Source organism: Eptesicus fuscus, chromosome 9, assembly GCF_027574615.1.
Source record: "Eptesicus fuscus isolate TK198812 chromosome 9, DD_ASM_mEF_20220401, whole genome shotgun sequence".
Lineage (NCBI taxonomy): Eukaryota > Metazoa > Chordata > Mammalia > Chiroptera > Vespertilionidae > Eptesicus > Eptesicus fuscus.
Window position 1 is genome coordinate 49,899,827 of NC_072481.1, and position 19,416 is coordinate 49,919,242.

Below are 19,416 nucleotides of genomic sequence, written 5' to 3' on the forward strand. Positions count from 1 at the left end.
ACTATCAAACATTTAATGAAATGAACTCCTACTCTGTCTTCTTTTAAGACCTCACTTTTCACCAAAACAGACAGCAATCTGGCTACAAAGAGCCCTCTGAAAATGAGACGCTGATTTTTACAGTTATTCTTTTCTTGGCAGAAGTAAAAGGAATAAAGTGTAGCTCTTCAGAAAATGGCTTTGCAAACCAAGGTAGGGAATTCATTTCTTAGAGATGTTCAGTCAACACGTTTGATAAGAAGAAAGTAGATATTCTAAAATCAGAACAGATAACCAAGTAAATATCTTTATTTATTATCAGTTCTATATCTGCATTACTACATAAATAATTCGCAGTCTTCAGTTGAGTCTCTTCTAACTTGTCTTTTTTAGCCTGAATTCATAAAACATTCAAGCCACAGTACATGTGTGCACTTAAGACAGAAGAAAAATTCTTATCTGTGTTTTATTCTATGAAGATTTTTAATGCTACAGTAAAAGCCACTAAAGACTTCAAACTTTCTCATTTTTAAAAAGTGCACTATAAAAAGTGCAATATAAATTTTTCATGTGAACGCTCTAAGACTTTAAGTCCGGTAGTTCAGATATCTTATAGAAAGTAAAAAAATTTAATGACTTGCATAAAATCATTGTAGTATTGATTATGCAGTACACTCAGCCCTAAATATATCCTAATATTTAAGGAGAATATTCTAACAGATTAAAATTCTGAAGTGGGAATTAATTCCAGGTAGTTAATGTGAAACATAATTATCTAAGATTCCCACTGTTTCTGATAATGCCAGGCTGTCAGGATTTGACAACATGAAAGCTTGCCCTGATAGCTCTGTATTTTCAGTTGTTCCTCATCTCAAGAGCTTTAGGCATACGAAGTGCAAGTTTGTAATGCATTAATGTATATCTAACGTACAAAATACATGTGCACTGGCCCTTTAAATGTTTGTCCCTTGAGTGTGAGTTTAAATCAAACAAAAATCACATGTCCATGTGTCTAATCTAGTCTATGTATCTTTTTTGGATTCTAAAAAGAGTCATGCTGTTCTTATTGGATAACCTCACCAACGCTGTAGCCAAGCTTTCTCAGAGACTCATTTTTAAGTTTGGAACTTTGAATAATAAGGATACGGCAGAATTCCTAGGAGAGTTACAGCATCATCTGGACTCTGGAGAATATCTGCAGTATAAATAAAACTCCATAATTTATTCACTTAACAAAACATTTACCAGAAGGAAATCAAAGATAAATCCAGGAAGGACCAGGAGGATGCAATCCAGAAACAAGTGTGTTTTACAGGAAACTGGAGCTGTAATTGCAAAGTTCCACTTTTTGTTGGAATAATAAATATTATTTTCATTAACCCCTAATCTTTTCATGTCTAAATCATGGAAAAGAGTGATTAAAAAGGCATGTGTGGCACAGATGTCAAGTGGAATTAAAATAAGGAAAGACATCTTCTATAAATAACAAAGATCATAGTAAAATAATCCTTTACATTTTCAAACCAGCTAAAGCCAGAAACCCATTAATTACATGTTCTCAAAGGATAACATTCTCAGAATATATTTTCTTTCCTGGATTGTTTTCTTATTAAGTTCATCTTGACTTAATAAGCTATTCATTTCTTTCTCATTGTTCATTACTTGCAATTTCCTTAAAATTGCACACATTCTATTATACTCTATGGTAGACTGTGTTTACATAAAACATATATGTAGTTAAATGTGGCAATATATTTTAAAATTTTATTAATTTAGCATGTATTCCTCAACTCATTTTTTGCATTTATATATATATATATATATATATATATATTCAAAATATCAAATGGCCCTAGGCTGTTTGGCTCAGTGGATAGAGCATCAGCCTATGGACTGAAGGATCCTGTGTTCAATTCTGGTCAAGAGCATGTACCTCGGTTGCAGGTTCCTCCCTGGCCCAGGCCCTGGTTGAGGCTCGTGCAGGAAGCAACCAATCGATGTGTTTCTCTCACATCGATATTTCTCTCTGTCTTTTTCTCTCTTCCACTTTCTCTATAAATAAATGGAAAAATAGCCTCAAGTGAGGATTTTTAAAAATAATAATAAAAATATAAAATGCATAAATGTGAAATATATGCATTTTTTTCAAAGCATCATTGAACATATACTCTGCAGTTAATATTGCCTAGTACCAGCCTTTATTTCTTCAGCTCTTCTATTCACACACATGAAACAACAACAAAACCTTACTGGCTGAAATATTGTGATTCTTCTGGTCTCCATATTAATTGGAAAAGCCCTGTACAGATGCAGTGACATGATTATTTGATTCCCTGTGTGAACTGCTGGAGATGTAAGCCAGATAGCCATATTCACTTCAACAAACAATATAAATTCACTTTCTCTGAATGGAAAATGGTTCCCTGGAACTGAGATTATCTTCTTCCATTCAAACCCCTCTTCAAACTTCCTCTGTCATTGCCCGCCTTGGCCTGAGGCCTAACATAATGTTCCATAGCAAGAGATAGTGAATTCATATTAAAAAGGAATTTATTTAATGAACCTAATGCATTTGCTACAACCTCACAACACTCAGTGAAACAAATTGTGTCAAGAGGAAAGATCGTTGACCTCTGCGATGTAAGTTCCCACGAAGCCATTAGCTGTGTGAGCTTGGATCTTTCACGTAACCTCTCTGATCTTTACATTTTCCTCTTTTTAAAAAGTTAGGCTTAACTAAACAAAGAAACAAAAGTTCTTCCCCCTGGCATTTTGTCCTTCTGTTCTCAAGGTTTAATGAAAATCATATTTCTCAATTTCAGGAAAGGAATAGTGAAGTAACATTAATAGTAGAAGCTAACATTTATTGATTGAGCAGGTATAGGGTGTCCTGTGCATTTGACATATATTAATTCATTTGATATTTAATAACTTTCCAGAATGACACGCCTTCTGATCTCCCAGACTCCTTCTGTTATTTTGAAGCCATTCCCAGGCAGTCGCTAGTTGTGGTCTTTGAAGCCGGCCTCTTGAGGTTCACCAAAGCTCTGGTTTAGATCCAAAACATTTAGGGGGACTGGAATTACAGATAGAGTCCTAATGTTTGTTTGACTCGGTGATCTAATTTATCAGTCCGCTTATTTCTTCTGGGAAATCAGTTCTCTGCTTGTGTTTCCAATTCTCATTTGTACTTATATAGCATGAAAACTGAAAGCTGAGGCTTTAATTTTATATTAAAAGCTAAGTTATACAGAGGGCCTCCCTAGCCTTGACTCGGAAACTGAACTGTGGTTCTGAACGTCTTGAAGCCTGATTCACTGGAAACAGACCCGGATTCAAGGCCAGAGTTAGCCTGGCTATGTCTTTTCCCTGTTCTTTCCTCTGTGCTGCACAAAGTTAGGCTTAATTGGGGCCACTAGCAAGTACTTGATTCTCTAGGATTTCCTGCGATCTTATGAGCCCTCTACCATACTCCCCTTCAGGATGACTCTCCCCTGCTCTCCTCCTGCCTGCATTTCTTGGGAACCAGGTTTCCTGCTCCCTCCCCTCAGTGCCTTGGTCCCTCTACGAATCCCCATCCTTTAGGACCTGTGTCACCTTTCCCTCCCTCATTGCAGACGGACTTTCCAGGATGCCCAGGTCCACAGACAGCAAACACTAGCTTTCAGTTCTGCTCTACCTGTTCAAAGCTGCCTGCAGGCCATATCCTGCTCCCCTAGTCAGATTTCCCTTCACTCACATGCTCCCTTTAAACTTATTTTCTGATCAATCCCTCAGCCTTTCATGTGGGTAATACCAAGCTGCAATACAACCTTACCTCTTTGCTAATGCTGCCACTCTGACCTCCTTCCTGAATTCCAATCTCTTCTTTCTAAACAATGATCAACATTTCCATTGCATGCATCCCCCGCACCACAAACTCCATTGTCTTCCCAACTAAGCTTTGCTGTTCCACCAGGGTGTCCATTTTCTGTTAAGGCCATCACGATTTGATTCCTGTTTGTTTCTTATTCCTTTGTTTGATCAGCTGCCAAAATTTATAGATTCTACCCTAAAAGCTTTCTCTTTTTTAATCTATTTCCTCTCAAGTCTCCTGGCACTGCTCCAGCAGATATTCTACTTTTGAGAAAGAAGGCTCAAAAATGGCTCCAAAAACTCAATTAAGCTAGAGTAAAAACTGTGAGAATAAGAAATTCTGCATTTCTGTAGATTCTAATTTAGGACTAAATATTATTTCCACTATTATTTTTTAAATAAGTTCAATTAAACCTGATAGGAATCTAAATTACGGCCTTGCAACCACTGTAATTATGTTAGGAGGCTCTATAGTAATAATTTTAAGGAGAAAAATGTTCATTATTTTATCATAATCAATGAAATGTCAGTTCAAATTACTGAAAGCAATAGTAGTCTTATTATTTCAGTGATGTATTGAGAGAAATAATAATAAAAACCATGGGGTTGGAAGGTATTGGCAAGCAAACTGGTCTATGGACATAATCCCCACTCCAACTCTCACCTCTCTCCCTGGCTCTCTCATGCTCTCAGTCTCTCTATCCAGAAAGGTCTGTTTAAATGTTTTACATATTGGGCTTTCTCTCTTCCTTTGGAAGAAAAGATCTATGAGTTAACCTTACCTACACATTAGCTTATTTTTATGGTTGCTTCTTATGCTAAAGTTGTCTAAATTCATAGGTATTTTTATTTTTTAATTCTCACAAAAATGATTACGTACATGAATCAACTCTTCTCCCTGCATGGACTGTTGCAGAATTCACTTGAAATGGCCAACCATTCTGCCCATGGCTGAAGAAATTTGGGCTGTAGACACACACAAAAATTCTTCTCAGCTACTATTACCTGCCACAGAAACAGCCAGTGCCAACTCTGATAGCATTAAGTAAATGTTATTAAATAATATACAGAGAGAGAAAGAGAGAGATTCTTTAATTTAAAATAAATGTGTACATATTTTTCCATGAGTTTACGTTTTTGTTTCCCAGTATTTTCCTTGTTCAGAGATGTACTATGGTTTTTTAAAAAATCAATATTTTAGGGCCTTCTTTATCATGTCATTAACCAACCAATTTTAATGAACTAGTGATAAATTAAGCAGACAACTTTCACCTAAGTTATAAAGATTACACAGTATTCCTAGAGGTGTGCTGCTGTTTTAAATTCAAAAAACCCAAAGGTGTGAAATACCTTAAATGAGTGGTTATTTGAAATTAAATTAATCATATTTTAAGGAAGCATAAAAATGTAGAATCACAAATGCAATGGGTGCCCCAAATTAGTGTCAGTCAACTGAAAATTGGAAAAAAAAACAACCAATTAATGGCTTATTCCTTGCACTTTGCCAAGCAGCCAATCGGGCTGGCTCTTCCAGATCGGCTGAGTCTCAGACTGCAGGAGAACATTACATAGCTATCAGTCATTCAGTCTCCACGTTTCCGTAAGGTTGTCTCTTATTTTGGCCTTCATGACAGCAAAGCTTTATGGGATCCATTTCTCTCTCTATTAATAATAAAATTAATTCCAATCAAGAAAATCTGCAATTTAATGTAGAGGAAAACCAAAGACCCCTGAGCACTCACTACAGAGAAACACATCCATTTTGTGAAATAAATATCGAACAATAGCACGTTTGAATCCTGAAAATGTAACCTTAAGCCAGTTGTGCTTAAAATGAATTTTGATTGCATAGACTGAGGCTTCGTGACTAGAAGAATGGTGGGCATGTCCACGGTCACTAACGCCAGTGTGCCTTATTCCTAAGGGACAGATCTCTTAGCAATCTGGATGGGATTGAGAACCACTGTTGTAGAGCCTGGATATACCTGCATTTAACAATGGGGGGAGTAAAAATGATCTCTTTAATATAAAAATGTACCAGCTAAGAACTTTCAAGTGAGTCAAAATAAGGTTTGTCATGTTCTGCATGACTGAAATATTTGCCCATGCAGATGCGTTTGTATGAGTGATTTATAACAAGAAGGCAGCGGTCCTGTGGGCACTTCAGAACCATCTCAACTAAGTTCCTGAAAAAACAAAACAAATCAGAACAACAAAACTGAACTCGTGCCGTAGTTCAAGAATGTCTGTTCTTCACCGGTGCGTTTCTGCAATTGGCACGGTGGCTAAGACTATACTGGGCCGGTCCTAGGTAGAACATGCTAGGTACTTGAAAAACATTTGTTGAATTAATAGAACTGAAGCTGGGTGGAATTAATTAGTTGTTTCCACAATTGCAATTCTATTGTGAATTTTTAAACTGATAACTTTTGGTTGCTCAATACTCCCTTGACTCTTATGATTGGAAACTGTGATAAAGTGATAAACAACTATCTTGCATTGATTGCCCTGTTTTATTTGCATATTTACAGGCAAATGGACATAGTTTTGTACATATGGAACATGAAAAAGCTGTATTGCTACTGAAGAGTTTCCAGAACACAGTAGACCTAGTTATTCAACGTGAGCTTACTGTCTGAATATTTTTTATAAATAGTGAAGATAACGTCTAGCCAGACCTAATGTTCAAAAATAAATTTATACATAGAGACAAATTTTGCCAATTGCTGGACCAATGGCAAACATTAGTGCCAAATGTATAATACTATATGTTAGCACTGATCATCCTTACAAATGTTAACTATATAAATATGATGTTCATGTAGTTATGTATTAGTTTTAATTATCAGCCTCTGGCTGTGCATTGGTGCAGTTTTTTTTTTGTTGTTGTTGTTGGTTTGTTTATTTGTTTTTAACCAAATAAGTTTCTTCTCAAAGTGGATTTCATATGATTTCGGAAGCACGGAAGCACACACAAGCTCTTTACAAATTCTGCTCTCCATCAGAAACACTGCCTCAATGTTGTATCTGCCTTTATATAGAAAATACAAATATGAAGAATTGTAATTCCCATAAAATATTTCTAGCACAAGGTGTATGTTGGCATATACACAAAAAAAAGAATATAGAGCAAAACAATATTTTCATAAACTAAACATCTCGGATTGAGAAAGAAAATATATCTTAAAATAAGACTTTACTATATTGACTCTTTTTCAATAAAAATTACATGATAATGCCTTATGAAAGTAACTGTACATATGGTATAAAGTGTTTATATTTGGTTCCATATTCATTTGCTAAATTCTCATAAAACAGAGTGAAATATTTCATAAATTAGCCATTTATCTCTGGGACCTGAATAAAACTAGGACGAACTAATTTATTCGATGCCTTTAGCTAATTACAGAACTTGCAGAATTAAAACACAGACTAAAGGTCATTATAGGTAAATCTTTTCACCACAAATTTAAGCAGTGGATGATGGGTGGCAGGAAAGGTATTGCTTTATTTCTTTCAAGTTTATATTGATTATAAACTGTAGCCCTTGTGATTTCTTTACTTGTAAATGTGGAATTTATTTGTGTGTTGCTTTCTCTAATTTGCTACTTTTAAATACTTTGAAATGAGTTTTGGGGGTTGATAAAATTTATCATTAAGAAAGACTGCTGTTAGAAAGTTAATGTGGGAGATTTAAAAACTTTGGTATTTAAATATGAAACTTCAAATATAATTTCTCAGAGCAATAGTCTACCTGTAGTATTCATTTTGATGCCTGTTTTTGTGGGCAGAAATAGAGAATATACTTTTGTTTCAAAAAAGTTTCAAAGTATATAAAATCCTGAATTTTGTCTCACTGGAGAAAAAGAAAGCATAGTTCATATGGACTTAGTTATTTTTACATTAGAACTGTTTTCCTCAATAAAAAATAAATTCATTTTCTAATCCTTTAAACACATTTCTTTTATATATTTATCATTAATTTGATTAAAATATTAATTTGGAATTTTAGAATAATTTCCCAAAGTTGATTGTATGAATTCTCTCTCATATTTCCATATAACTCTTTTTAATATATATAATAAATTTACTTTACACACTAGTATTTCAAGTCCTCTATTAGGATTTTCACAGTAGTATCCCATATTGATGTCACTGAAGCTCTGAGAATAATATTTGTAAGTTAAATGTTTTATGGGGACATTGAAAATATTGTATTTTTGTAGGGTCTATTAAAATGAATGTCACTTATTAGAAGTATAATGGTATTTTTTGGCAGTAGAATTTGTCACTTAAAGGCAAATGATACTTCACTTTATAGATGATGCACTAATTTTGATGTTGCTTTATGTCAGGGTGACATTATACCATGATTTTATAGAGTTTGACATTTAACAAATGATTAAATGATTGACCTATTTAATATGTTTCCCAGAAGTAACTTTTAAATGCATTTTAATATACTTACAGTTTCTGATGAGAAATGTTTTTCAGAGCCTAATTTTCTTTGTCAAAAACTTGCACCAAGCCACCTTATCCAGCTGCTGTTAGAGGATAATCATCATTAATCAAGATAGAGGCCCTCACTGGCCTCAGGAGATCACTTAAAGAAAAAACAAACGCAAGGGTGTAGTTTGGTGGCAATGAAGCAGCTCAAACCATCCCGTCAGTTTTGTTGAATCTTTTATGGCAGAGGTGGGAGAAGAGCCAGACATAGGCCCTCCCAAGTCTTTTTCCCTAGGTCAGGTCTCCACACCAGCCCCAGGCTTCAGGAGGTGCTTCTAAGGCACAAAGCTGAGAGGACCACGATCCTAGCAAACCCTCTGCCCCTCCTGATGTGACCGCAGTGTCTTGGCTGATGCTCTGCAGTTCAGGAAGGAGGGAAAGAGGAGAGGGAGCCCAGACCAACTGGAAAAGAACTCCGATTCCAAAGCACCTCATGGTTAATTGCACTGCCGTGCTGCAGACCGAGAAAAGGCAGGTAATGATGAAAAGAGGCATCGTTTTAGGTCCGTGGTCGGCAAACTGCGGCTCGCGAGCCACATGCGGCTCTTAGGCCCCTTGAGTGTGGCTCTTCCACAAAATACCACGGCCTGGGCGAGTCTATTTTGAAGAAGTGACGTTAGAAGAAGTTTAAGTTTAAGAAATTTGGCTCTCAAAAGAAATTTCAATCTTGTACTGTTGATATTTGGCTCTGTTGACTAATGAGTTTGCCCACCACTGTTTAAGGTTGACTGAATAAAAAACCACTAAGCACTTAAGGGCAGGGGAGAGGGGGAGCTAATTGATTCCACAGGTGACCAAATAATACATTGATTTTTTTTCGTATTGGCTTTTTTCAGAATAACTGGTTTTGCTGCCTGAAATAAGAATCTGGTTTACGTTCATGAAAACCAAAACCAAATATATATATATAGTTAAAGATGTGCCTTTAAAAAAGGAAAAATCAGCAACAAGAAAGGGGTGGCATTGGTGATGGCTCCAAGAGACTCTACCTCTTGGTCTTTGATTTTTATTGGAATCTTCCTGCTGAGGAAGCTGTCTATATCTGATGGACCAATCTGTAAGACACAATGGAGGGGAATGAGAAAGATCAGAGGTGAGAAGAACAAGCACTGAGAATTATTAGTAGAAGTGCTGCAGATTTTGCAAGCCAAATAGGCGTTACTGGATGGTTTTTAAAACTATTCATATGGCTTCTAATACATTGTTGCAAAAGCTGTCTTGCCATAATTCGAACCTTCCAAACAACACATGTCCCCTAAACAAACATAATAATTTCAAAATGTAAGTGTGCTTTTGAGAAGGAATCATCAAATCTTTGCATCATGCTATTTTACTGCTAAAACCTAAAAAATATATGTGGCCCAGTTCATTAGAACTGTGATTGTGTAGCCATCAGACAATTCCGGTTGTTTCTGGGCCTGACCTGGGAGTACCACCGTGGACAGTAGTTTTAAAGAGGGGGTGACAAATCTTGTTTTCATTAAAAATAAAAATTATTTTTAATCTCGAAGATGATTACACACATATCACTAATATATTTGCTTATTTAAACTAGGTCTGAAATATCTTTTACCTGAAGAACTAAAAAGAGAATATTCAGAGGGAGAAAAAAAACACTAGAGAAATTAGATTGATTGATTGATTGATTGCTGCAAAAACTTTGTTTCATTTGGTCCAATGCATGGGAGAGAGCTTCAGGGTGGTTAAAAGAATGGCTAGTAGTTTCAGGGAGAGGTTCAGGCAAAAGCCAGACACCAGAGGGATGCAGAGGGACCCCTCAAAGGCCTCTGGGCTCCAAAGGCTCCTAGTCATGCTTGAGGATGAGCCTTTCGAAGAGATACTCGCCCAGCCCAGCCTGGGGGCCGGCAGCCTGTGGAGGTGAGTCAGGTGTCGCCCATCATATATATATATGTATGTATTTTATTGATTTCAGAGAGGAAAGGAGAGGGAGAGAGAGATAGAAACATCAATGATGAGAGAGTCATCCATCCGCTGCCTCCTGTACACTCCCTACTGGGGATCAGGCCCACAATCCAGGCATGTGCCCTGACTGGGAATCGAACCTGGGACCCTGCAGTCTGCAGGCCAATGCGCCATCCACTGAGCCAAACTGGCCAGGGCTTGCCCATCTTCTTCATGAGTTTCACCTCCTCATCCAGGAAGTGGTTCTCCCGGAAGTCACAGAGATTAAGGTCTGTGCGGGTGGAACCCAGGGCCTGCAGCTCCACAGGGGCCTGGTTCAGGTTCCTCTCCAAGGCCAGGGCGGCTTCATGGCGTCCTGAGTCCCATCCCACTCACCTTGGGGAGGCTCAGCACGTCCAGGAAGAGAATGTGGCCATGGCGGGCGTTTTGCATCTTTAAGAGATGCTCAGCGCCCTCGCACTTCTTCTCCCCCAACTCGCGGAAGAAGTGGCCCCCGCCCTCGAGAGCCACATCCTCAGGGTCGAAATAGAAGCCCAGAGAGAGGTAGGTGTGGGGGGCCCGCAGAGGCAGGTTGGCCAGCTGGGTGACCGCAGCCTCCACCTCGGTGGGATAATTCTGACAAGTTTGGGAGCTCATGGTTGTTCGGCAATGAGAGTTAAGGTGTGTTGGCTGGTCCTGGAGGTGGTTCTGAAGGTGGTGACTGGATAAGATGCAGGAGAGTGGCCGGAGGTTGGAAGAAGGGGTGTCCCTGGGTCTGTTCCATCCACTGTTGAAGCAAGAGACAGATCCGGGACCACCCAGGGCACTGTCAGAAATTAGATTTATATATTCAAATATTAAGTGAAAATTATCTGAATTGACCAAAATGATTAATGAGGGAAGCCAGAAAAACATTTTACTTCTAAAGATAAAATGTATTTAGTATCCCCACCACAATATAAAGCTTAAAAAGACATAGTGTTTGCCAACTCATCTTTCCATTGGCTGTTAATGCTGTCTTCAGTCAATCTCTGCCCTCATTGGCACACAGATCAAGATGTCTATTCCGATGAATACACTCTTATCCTGAGGTGACAGTACAGCATCACCAGATAAAAAAGCCAAGTTAGGATAGGACTACACCCTAAAGGTCTTTCTTTGGCATTTTGATTCAGAAAACCTGTTTCACGGATTCCTGATATACTGACCAAACAGCAGGTTTATTGAAACACTGGGTCAGTAAAAGTTATGCAGGTAATTAAATCCAATAAGTTAAGAAGATGGGTCCTTTACTAGCATCAAGAAAAACAGGGTTGAGGTTCCAACAGAGTTTCAATCGCAGAAATACCAGATCTCTCTGAGGCTCAATAAAATGTTCAAACACTGGGTTGGTGATGTGTTTGATGGTTCTAGTTATCTGATCATTCAAGAATTAGTGGGAAATCTTCATATTTGAGATCACGGGCATGTACTTTTCTCCTTTGCAATATAACTGCCTTTTATTAAGAAAAGCAACCTGCGTTGGCCCAGAATATTTCCCCAATCTCAGCAAGACCATCCCCCAAGTATACGTCATAGCAAGAAAACAGAGAGCGGGCGTGGGAAAATAGACAGGCACTATTGGAAGCATGTGGGTTCATGTTATAGGAGATCCTAGGTGTCAGCTCTCCTATGCATCTTTTGAGCTCCATTTGGTCTAAACTATTCAGGGAATGTATTTTCCAGAACACCCCACTATACAAAAGTAAGGCAGATGCAACCAAGTTCTCTAGTTATATGCTGAACCTTCTGGGGCATTTCTGCCTCTCGTGTGTAAAACTGACCTCTCTTCATTGCTGCTGGTGGGGCTGTAGGTCATCCCTCCAACTCCGGTGATGTTCCACAGGCCGAGAGTGGCTGCTTCTATCCTGCTGACACAGGATAAGAGGCCCCCTTAGAGTCCCACCTGTTCCGAGACCCATGAGTAACATCAGATGATGGTTCCACCTTCCAGTTTGGCAAAGACGTTCTTGGGTGATCCTGGAACCTGGAAGAGTACCATTAGCCAAGGCAGAGTGCGTGTCATGTCTCTGACAACAGCAAACAAAGCTTGTGCGCAAGGGTGAGGGCGGCAACGCCTTAACAGAACTTTGTTTCCACTTCCGGTTTTAAAATGTTGCCCTTTACCTTCCCAAAGACCTTCTCTTAGTCTCCTCCTGCCTGATTGGTATTGGGACAGGTTCCATTCTTGCTCCACTTGGACACTGTCTGCAACAGAATGGCTTGGGAAAACTTTCCTGGTTGAGGGTATACATTGCACAACTTCTGCTTTGGAGGATTCAGAGATTTCTGATAAATGAAGGGAAAAGTCCACTCTTTAAGATTTGGTTAAAAAAAAAATTAAAATCGAGGAATATTGAACCCCTAGGCTTTTAACTACATGAGAGCAGTTCTATGAGAATTAAGAGGGGAAATAATTCACTGGTTCCAACTTTAGAAGCATTCACTTCACCTGGTGTTTACCCAGTTGGATTCGGCTGTCGGGCAGTCAGCTCACGCTGTGAAAACCCAGTGGTCACTAACTGGGCTGCAAGGCGGGCACAGATGAGAAGGATCAGTTGCACCAGTACTTCTCCACATAATCCTGCCTGCAAAACACGTGTGGTGTTGGTTTGGTTTTGTTTGGGGATTTTTTTTTTTTTGGCCTGATTTTGTTAATAGAAGCACGTCAAACAGTGGAAGGTTCTAAAATTCGTGCAATGTTTATGTAGAAAGCACTGAAATCCTGCGACCCTAATGAGTCTGGGGTTGGAACCAATGTAAGCCTGACCCAAAGACAAAACCATGGATCAAATTTCCATAGGTGTGATTTTCAAACCTAGCATAATTTTTTCCTCTCCTAAAAATAACATTCCTTAAGCTAGCATCATTTTCAATGTATGTAGGAATGGGTATTAAGGGGAAAAAATTAAATGAATCAACCTATCTTTCTCTAGTTTTGAAAGTACATTTTTTTCTTAAAACTATCACTGTTGTATTATATGTAATTATATTATCTGTGCCGGCTTTTTCCTTCTTTACAATAACGTGATGAGTAAGCAGCCTACAGTCAGGCATCGCTATTCCTAGAGTAAAATATCTTAGTACAGAGACTTTTACTTTCATCAGCAACTGCATATTTCCTCCACAGGAAAGCAATTACCATAGCTGAGCCTCAGATGCATAAGGTATGTCATTCATAAATTCAAAACAGCTGGGGATATTTTATTGAAGAATATAACAAAAACATTAAATGTGAAGTTTATAAATATTTGTTGAGCATCAACTATATACCAGGCACTTCAAGGGATATTACATGGTCTCCTCTGCTCAGAATCTCATAATCAAGTAGAAAGATGAGAAAATTTCCAGATCAGAGATGGTACAAGACATGTGGTGAGTCCCTGTGTCCCAGGCCCCCACTCATGTGTTGCAAAAGGAAGCAGCCTCTTTAATCAAATCTCTTTTTGGGTAGAGCATGGGTGTTCCATTTGAAGGTACAGATAAGTCTCCCTACCGGGTCTTATGGCCTTTGGGAGGCCATTATGATTGTTTGCTGGGATTTGGGCAACATCTGGTAGGCTAGTGGATACTTTTACTGGGCGAGGTAAATAGCAGCCAGACTCCCTTGAATCTCTGGAAGAGAATTCTGTCAGTTTGTCTTAAAGAAAAGAGAATATAATGAAGATGTCCCTTGCCCTGGCCCAGCACCAGTCTTTATGCCCCTGACATGATGGGGAAAAGAGATAGAAATCAGCACTTTAAAAGGCCTGGGGTGCTTGACTGGAGGGATTCATCTATACTGAGGGTTCCTATAGGGTTTCTCCTGTGACCAAGGCCTCTTGTAGACTATCAGGGCAGATGGGAGTCCACAAGATCCAATATTAGAATGACGTACTCAGAGATGAAAGAGTTGAATAGTCATTGAGGCGGTTGCATTTCATGTTGATTTGCTTCGCTTCTTTCCGTGGGGTGAAGAACATTTTCACTGCATGCCGTTCAGCCCATCCCATGAAAATACTGTTGGCATGAGGTTGGTCTCACATATCCACATATCATTGACCTCTGTTTCGTCTTCCAAGGAAAGTTTGATCCTCTGAACATGGGAATTGCTTGGGTGTTGTTGTTTTTCCCTTCACTCTATGCACACTCTGTTTTAGAGACCTGGAAATCCTTACCTTCCCCTGAGTACGCCCTGTGCTTTTCAACCTCAGCCTCTGCCCATGCAGGTCCCCCACTGGAATGTCTTCCTTTCCCCCTTCCCACTATAAACTATCAAAACTATATGCAGCCTTCAGGGCCCAGCTTGAACATCACCGCCATGAAACTAAGAAAGAGAACTTTCTTCCAGTTAAGATTAAGGGACCTGTTAGGCTCTTTGTGCTGTTTCAGCTGTTGTGTTTCATTTCCCTTTAATGTGTCCTAAGGACCTTAACACTATCCAAAACATTTTAATAAGTGTCTTTCATTCATTTAATTGAAGCACATCGTATCTATCCTTCTGATTTGCTTGGGTTTTATTTCTCTTCTTAGAAGTCATGTGTCTATATGTCAGCAGAGAAAAGAACGTGTGAGGTTGAACTGACAGAGCCATGGTTTTGGTCTTGCCAGGGTCTTAGAGATAACCAGCCCTGCTCCCTCATTTTACCAGAGGCCCAAGGTCTAGACAGGTGAAGTGACTCTGGGAACTCGGGAAACACAAGTAGATGGTTCAATCTGGTTTGAGACTCATTTTTAATGTTCTTCTACTTGTACTTTGTGACTTAGTAGATTCCTTTACCCAGACTATTGTTTAAAATTTGGAGGTGTGGGGAACAGTAAAGGAGTAGGGATAGGGATAGGGATAGGGATAGGGATAGGGATAGGGATAGGGATAGGGATATGGATATGGATATGGATAGGGATAGGGAAAGGTAGTTGGGAAGAGGGAGTCCCCAACCCTATTTTAGCTCTAAAATGAATATAGCTGCTGCTTTGCGCTGCCTGTTCTAGAAAAATGAAAAATCTGAGCACAGGCCTTTGGCCATAGTTCAGCATGACAATGTTTACACATTGCATTTTGGCATCATTTCATGGACAGATTCCACCTCCTGCATCCCTAAAGTGAAACTGTCATATACTCCAGCCAAAATTCTCAGGCCACTGCAAAAGCTATAGAATTAAAATGATTATTTAGATAAACCACGGAAAATCTGGGTTATCTTGATAAAAACCACATGCCCCCTCCCAAACTTTTATAGAGGTCAGAATCTGGCCTGTTGATTTCCAAGTTGAAAGAACACTACTTATACTGCCATAAGCATTGGCTTCATTAAATACCTCCCTTGTAAGGGAGGGGGGAAAGGGAATCCTTGAAAAGAAAAAATGTCTAAGTGGGGAGAGCACTAGGTTGGTAAGCTCCTAATCTCAGTTCCTATATTACCACATAGGATCTTGATTTTCTTGCAGATAAAGCATTTCTTCCTTAGCATTCTCTCAAAAATATTTCCCATATTTTTCTATTCATGTTTCATAGCAAGTTGATTACAGAAATCAATGAAATATTCCCCAACAAATCCATTTTTCATATGCTATTTTGCTTATACCAATAATACAAATTACTTCATCTGCTTCTGTCTTTTAATGTCTTTGTATGAAGAGACTTTGTAATTTTGGCTTCTTTTCATGAAACTTCCATTATCATTTTCTTTTACAGTTATGGTGCCTATAGCTCTCCAGAGGCCTACACTTTGGTCCTATAGCCCAGTGTCTATATATTTATATGAGGAAAAGAATGTCAATGTCTGTTTGAACAGAAATGAAGTGAAAATGAAAAGTAAAATATTAATTGAAAGGGAAACATTATTTTAGTGTAGTAAAGGGGCAAAGTATTTTAGAATAGTAAGAGTACTTTTTTTCTTTTTTTTGTTGTTTTTAAGAGTACTTTTAATTTTTTTAAGAACTAGTGGCCCGGTGCACAGATTCGTGCACATTGAAAGGAAATTAGTTAGAAGGTGGCCGGTGGGGCAGGACTGGATGAGATAGACCAGACACGCCCTGGAGCCAACCTCCCACGGTCCCTCCCCAGCCGGCCACACCTGGGGCAGCACCATGCCTCCAAGGGCATCTGCAGTCACCACAGCTTGGCAGTAAACCAGATTTAGGGCCCACAGTGCCCCAGCAACAACATAACCCATGGCCAAAGGTGGAATAGCATGGCCCCGCAAGGAATCGGACTCCCTCCTCTCTGGTTCTGGGGTGCATCACCCAAAAACCACTGCTGTCAAGTCACTGCAGCTCGGCAGCTCCTGTGTTGAGTGTCTGCCCCCTGGTGGTCAGTGCGCATCATACCTACCGGCCGGTGGAATAGTCAGATGGTTGGATGGTTGCTTAGCCTTTTATATATAGAGATATTTTAGGATCATGAATAATAGACATGAGGACTGGAGGAAGGAGAGAAGGTAATAAGTAATTAATGGAGTAAGAATGAGAAAGCCATCAGAAAAGACATAAAAGACAGATAAAGTGGAACAGAGGGAAATCAGACTCTCCCTCTCCCTTCCTCTCTGAAATCAATAAAAAATATGTATTTTTTAAAAAACAGTATAGTGTGGATAAAAGTTCTGTGGGGAAATGAGAAAAATCATGGTTCTATCATAAGACCAAAAAGGACCTTGAGGAGATCTGATTCATCTGTCTACCTTCAGGGAAGAATTAATGCTATTTTTAAATACCTCCAGAGATGCTATCACTCCCCCTCACTAAAACATTCTTATAAAGCAACAAACCATATGTCTTATCCCAATAAGACCCTCTGTTTAAATTACTGGGTTCAAGTCGGACAAATACAGTCTTCTTGTAGATTTAGGAAGATGTCCGCAGTTAGGAAGAGGCGCCACTAGATGGCGACCTTATAGCTATATTTTATACCCGAGTCTTGGCAATTCTCTAGCTTGGTTGACCACACTCTGGACAGCCCATTTTTATACCTGTTGTACTAATGTAGCTGTTAAGAAATATATTAACACCCCTTTCCATATTCTAGTGAGAGAATTCATTTGAAGCAATGCTCTAAATTTGAACACTATAAGAAGAAATATTTAAGAGCTGTTAGCTTACTTTAAGCAGGTTTTTTTTTTTAATCTCAGAGAGTGAGAGAGATAAACATCAATGATGAGAGAGATTTTTTATTTTGTTTTTTTAATATATTTTTATTGACTTCAGAGAGGGAGAGATAGGTAGAAATATCAGTGATGAGAGAATCATTGATCGGCTGCCTCCTGCATGCCCCACATCAGGGATGGAGCCCGCAGGCAGGCATGTGCCCTGACGAGGAATCAAACTGTGACCTTCCAGTTCATAGGTCGATGCTCAACCACTGAGCCACACCGGCCTGGCAGCAGTTTCTATACTTTGTTTATTAAACCTCTCAGGTTGTGTATCAACCACTCCCAGAACTCAATCATAGAAAGAATCTGCTCTCTCTCTAAGCCTCAGGTGAATATGTGCTTTAAAGTTTGTTGTTCCTAATTGTTCAGTTTAATTATTACACCTGCCAATTTAATAGTTCTCCAACATTCTTGTGCTTTCCAAATATTTTGGGCCTATCTGCCACTGTTTTAACTAAGCTTCCTTCACATATGTTCATTCCAAAATAAGATATTTGCTTCAACTTATTTAAAATATATATTTTAAACGAGCTCTCCAAAATTTAAACATCAGGAATTAAAGTTTGCTTAGCAAAGCCTTCCTAATATTCTAAAACTAGTCCAATCTGAAAATGTCTGTATAGCTTTATTTCTAGGTGAGATCTGGCAGTAACTAGGCATCCAGTATAAACTACTAATTTTTCATTTTATATATGTGTACAAGAAAGTACCACAATATTATAATCAGATTTTACCTTATTATAAAGTACAGAGGAATGTACTTCAAAATACAGTCTGTGCCATAAAGTGATCATCAGATCCAAGGGGCAGTTTGCAGCCCCTTCTCAGTAAGAACGCCTGGGCGTGGGAGGCACAGAGAGAGCCTCTGGCAGCTTTGGTGACGTGGCCTCAAGCTGTTTTGATTCTTAGATATTTGGAACTTCCGGGCCACTAATAACTGGGTTATTCATTTAAAAGCCGAACGTTTCTGTTTACTTCTTCTAAGCTAATTATATCCTCACCCTCACGGCTTCCTTCAGCCAGCACCCTTGTTTGGGCCTCGCCTTTGCAGATTCCATCAAAGCCCTACTTATCTGAAGGTTTCTGGTGCTTCTCTGCCAACCCCTTAATCTGTTTTTCTTCCAACCCCCAGCAAAAGCAGAGAGAACAAGGCGTTCTTTCCCCAAGTCTTTGCGAAACTATTGAAATCCTCTGGCCTTTTCCTCCAGAGGAAACAGTTTCCTTCAGGCCACCTGATCCCCAGCCACTAGCACGGTGTGGGCTTTCTTAGTTCAACCTTCTTTGGTGGTTGTTTTCTAACGTCTTTATGACCTCAAACTGGCGATGTTAGTGCACAGTCTTGGGTTTGCCTAACAAGTGCACTTCCTCTCTTTTCAGGGGAGGTAAATGTCTCCTGAACAACAACAAAAAAAAATTAATTTATTGTTAAAAGTATTTCAGATGTTTCCCTTTTACTCCCCCATTGACACCCTCCACCCTGCACCCACCCCTCCCAGGCCTTCACCACACTATTGTCTGTGTCCATGGGTTACGCATATAAATTCCCCAGTTAATCTCTCCTCACCCACTCACACCCCCACCTTCCCGCTGAGATTCCAGGCTGTTCCATGCTTCTGTGTCTCTGGATCTATTTTGTTCGTTTAGAGTCCACATATGAGATCATGTGATACTTACCTTTCTGTGGCCGGCTTATGTCACTGAGCAGAATGAACAAGTCGAAACTGTATGCAATGTGGCCACACGTTTTAAAGCGGGTGCAGCAGGGGTCCACCGCCCTTCCGTTCTTTTGAACACGGCTCTTGGCTCTTTCATTTGCCTGGTTTCCTGTTTCATCTTTTTTTGCATCCCTTCTCAAACTTCCATTAGCTTTTCGTCATAGGCTTCGCTGTAGAATCTGGAACTAAGCATTAGAAGGGAAATTAGGAAGAATTTGTACTGATACTGATTTTAAAAAACTGGCTTGAAAGCTATTTATAGACTCCCATTGTGTTTTTGTTTTGTTGCTGCT

At 39.2% G+C, this 19,416-nt stretch overlaps 1 protein-coding gene across 1 annotated transcript in view; it reads left to right on the plus strand.

Annotated features, from left to right (window-relative positions):
- LRRC7 (leucine rich repeat containing 7) overlaps window positions 1-6,603 on the plus strand; it is a 478,750-nt gene extending 472,147 nt beyond the window's left edge. Inside the window, exon 27 of the mRNA XM_008139425.3 lies at window positions 6,366-6,603. Within this exon, the coding sequence (XP_008137647.3) occupies window positions 6,366-6,473 (108 nt within the window). The 3' untranslated portion in view covers window positions 6,474-6,603. The remainder of the gene's footprint in view (window positions 1-6,365) is intronic.
- The last annotated feature ends 12,813 nt before the right edge of the window (window positions 6,604-19,416 follow it).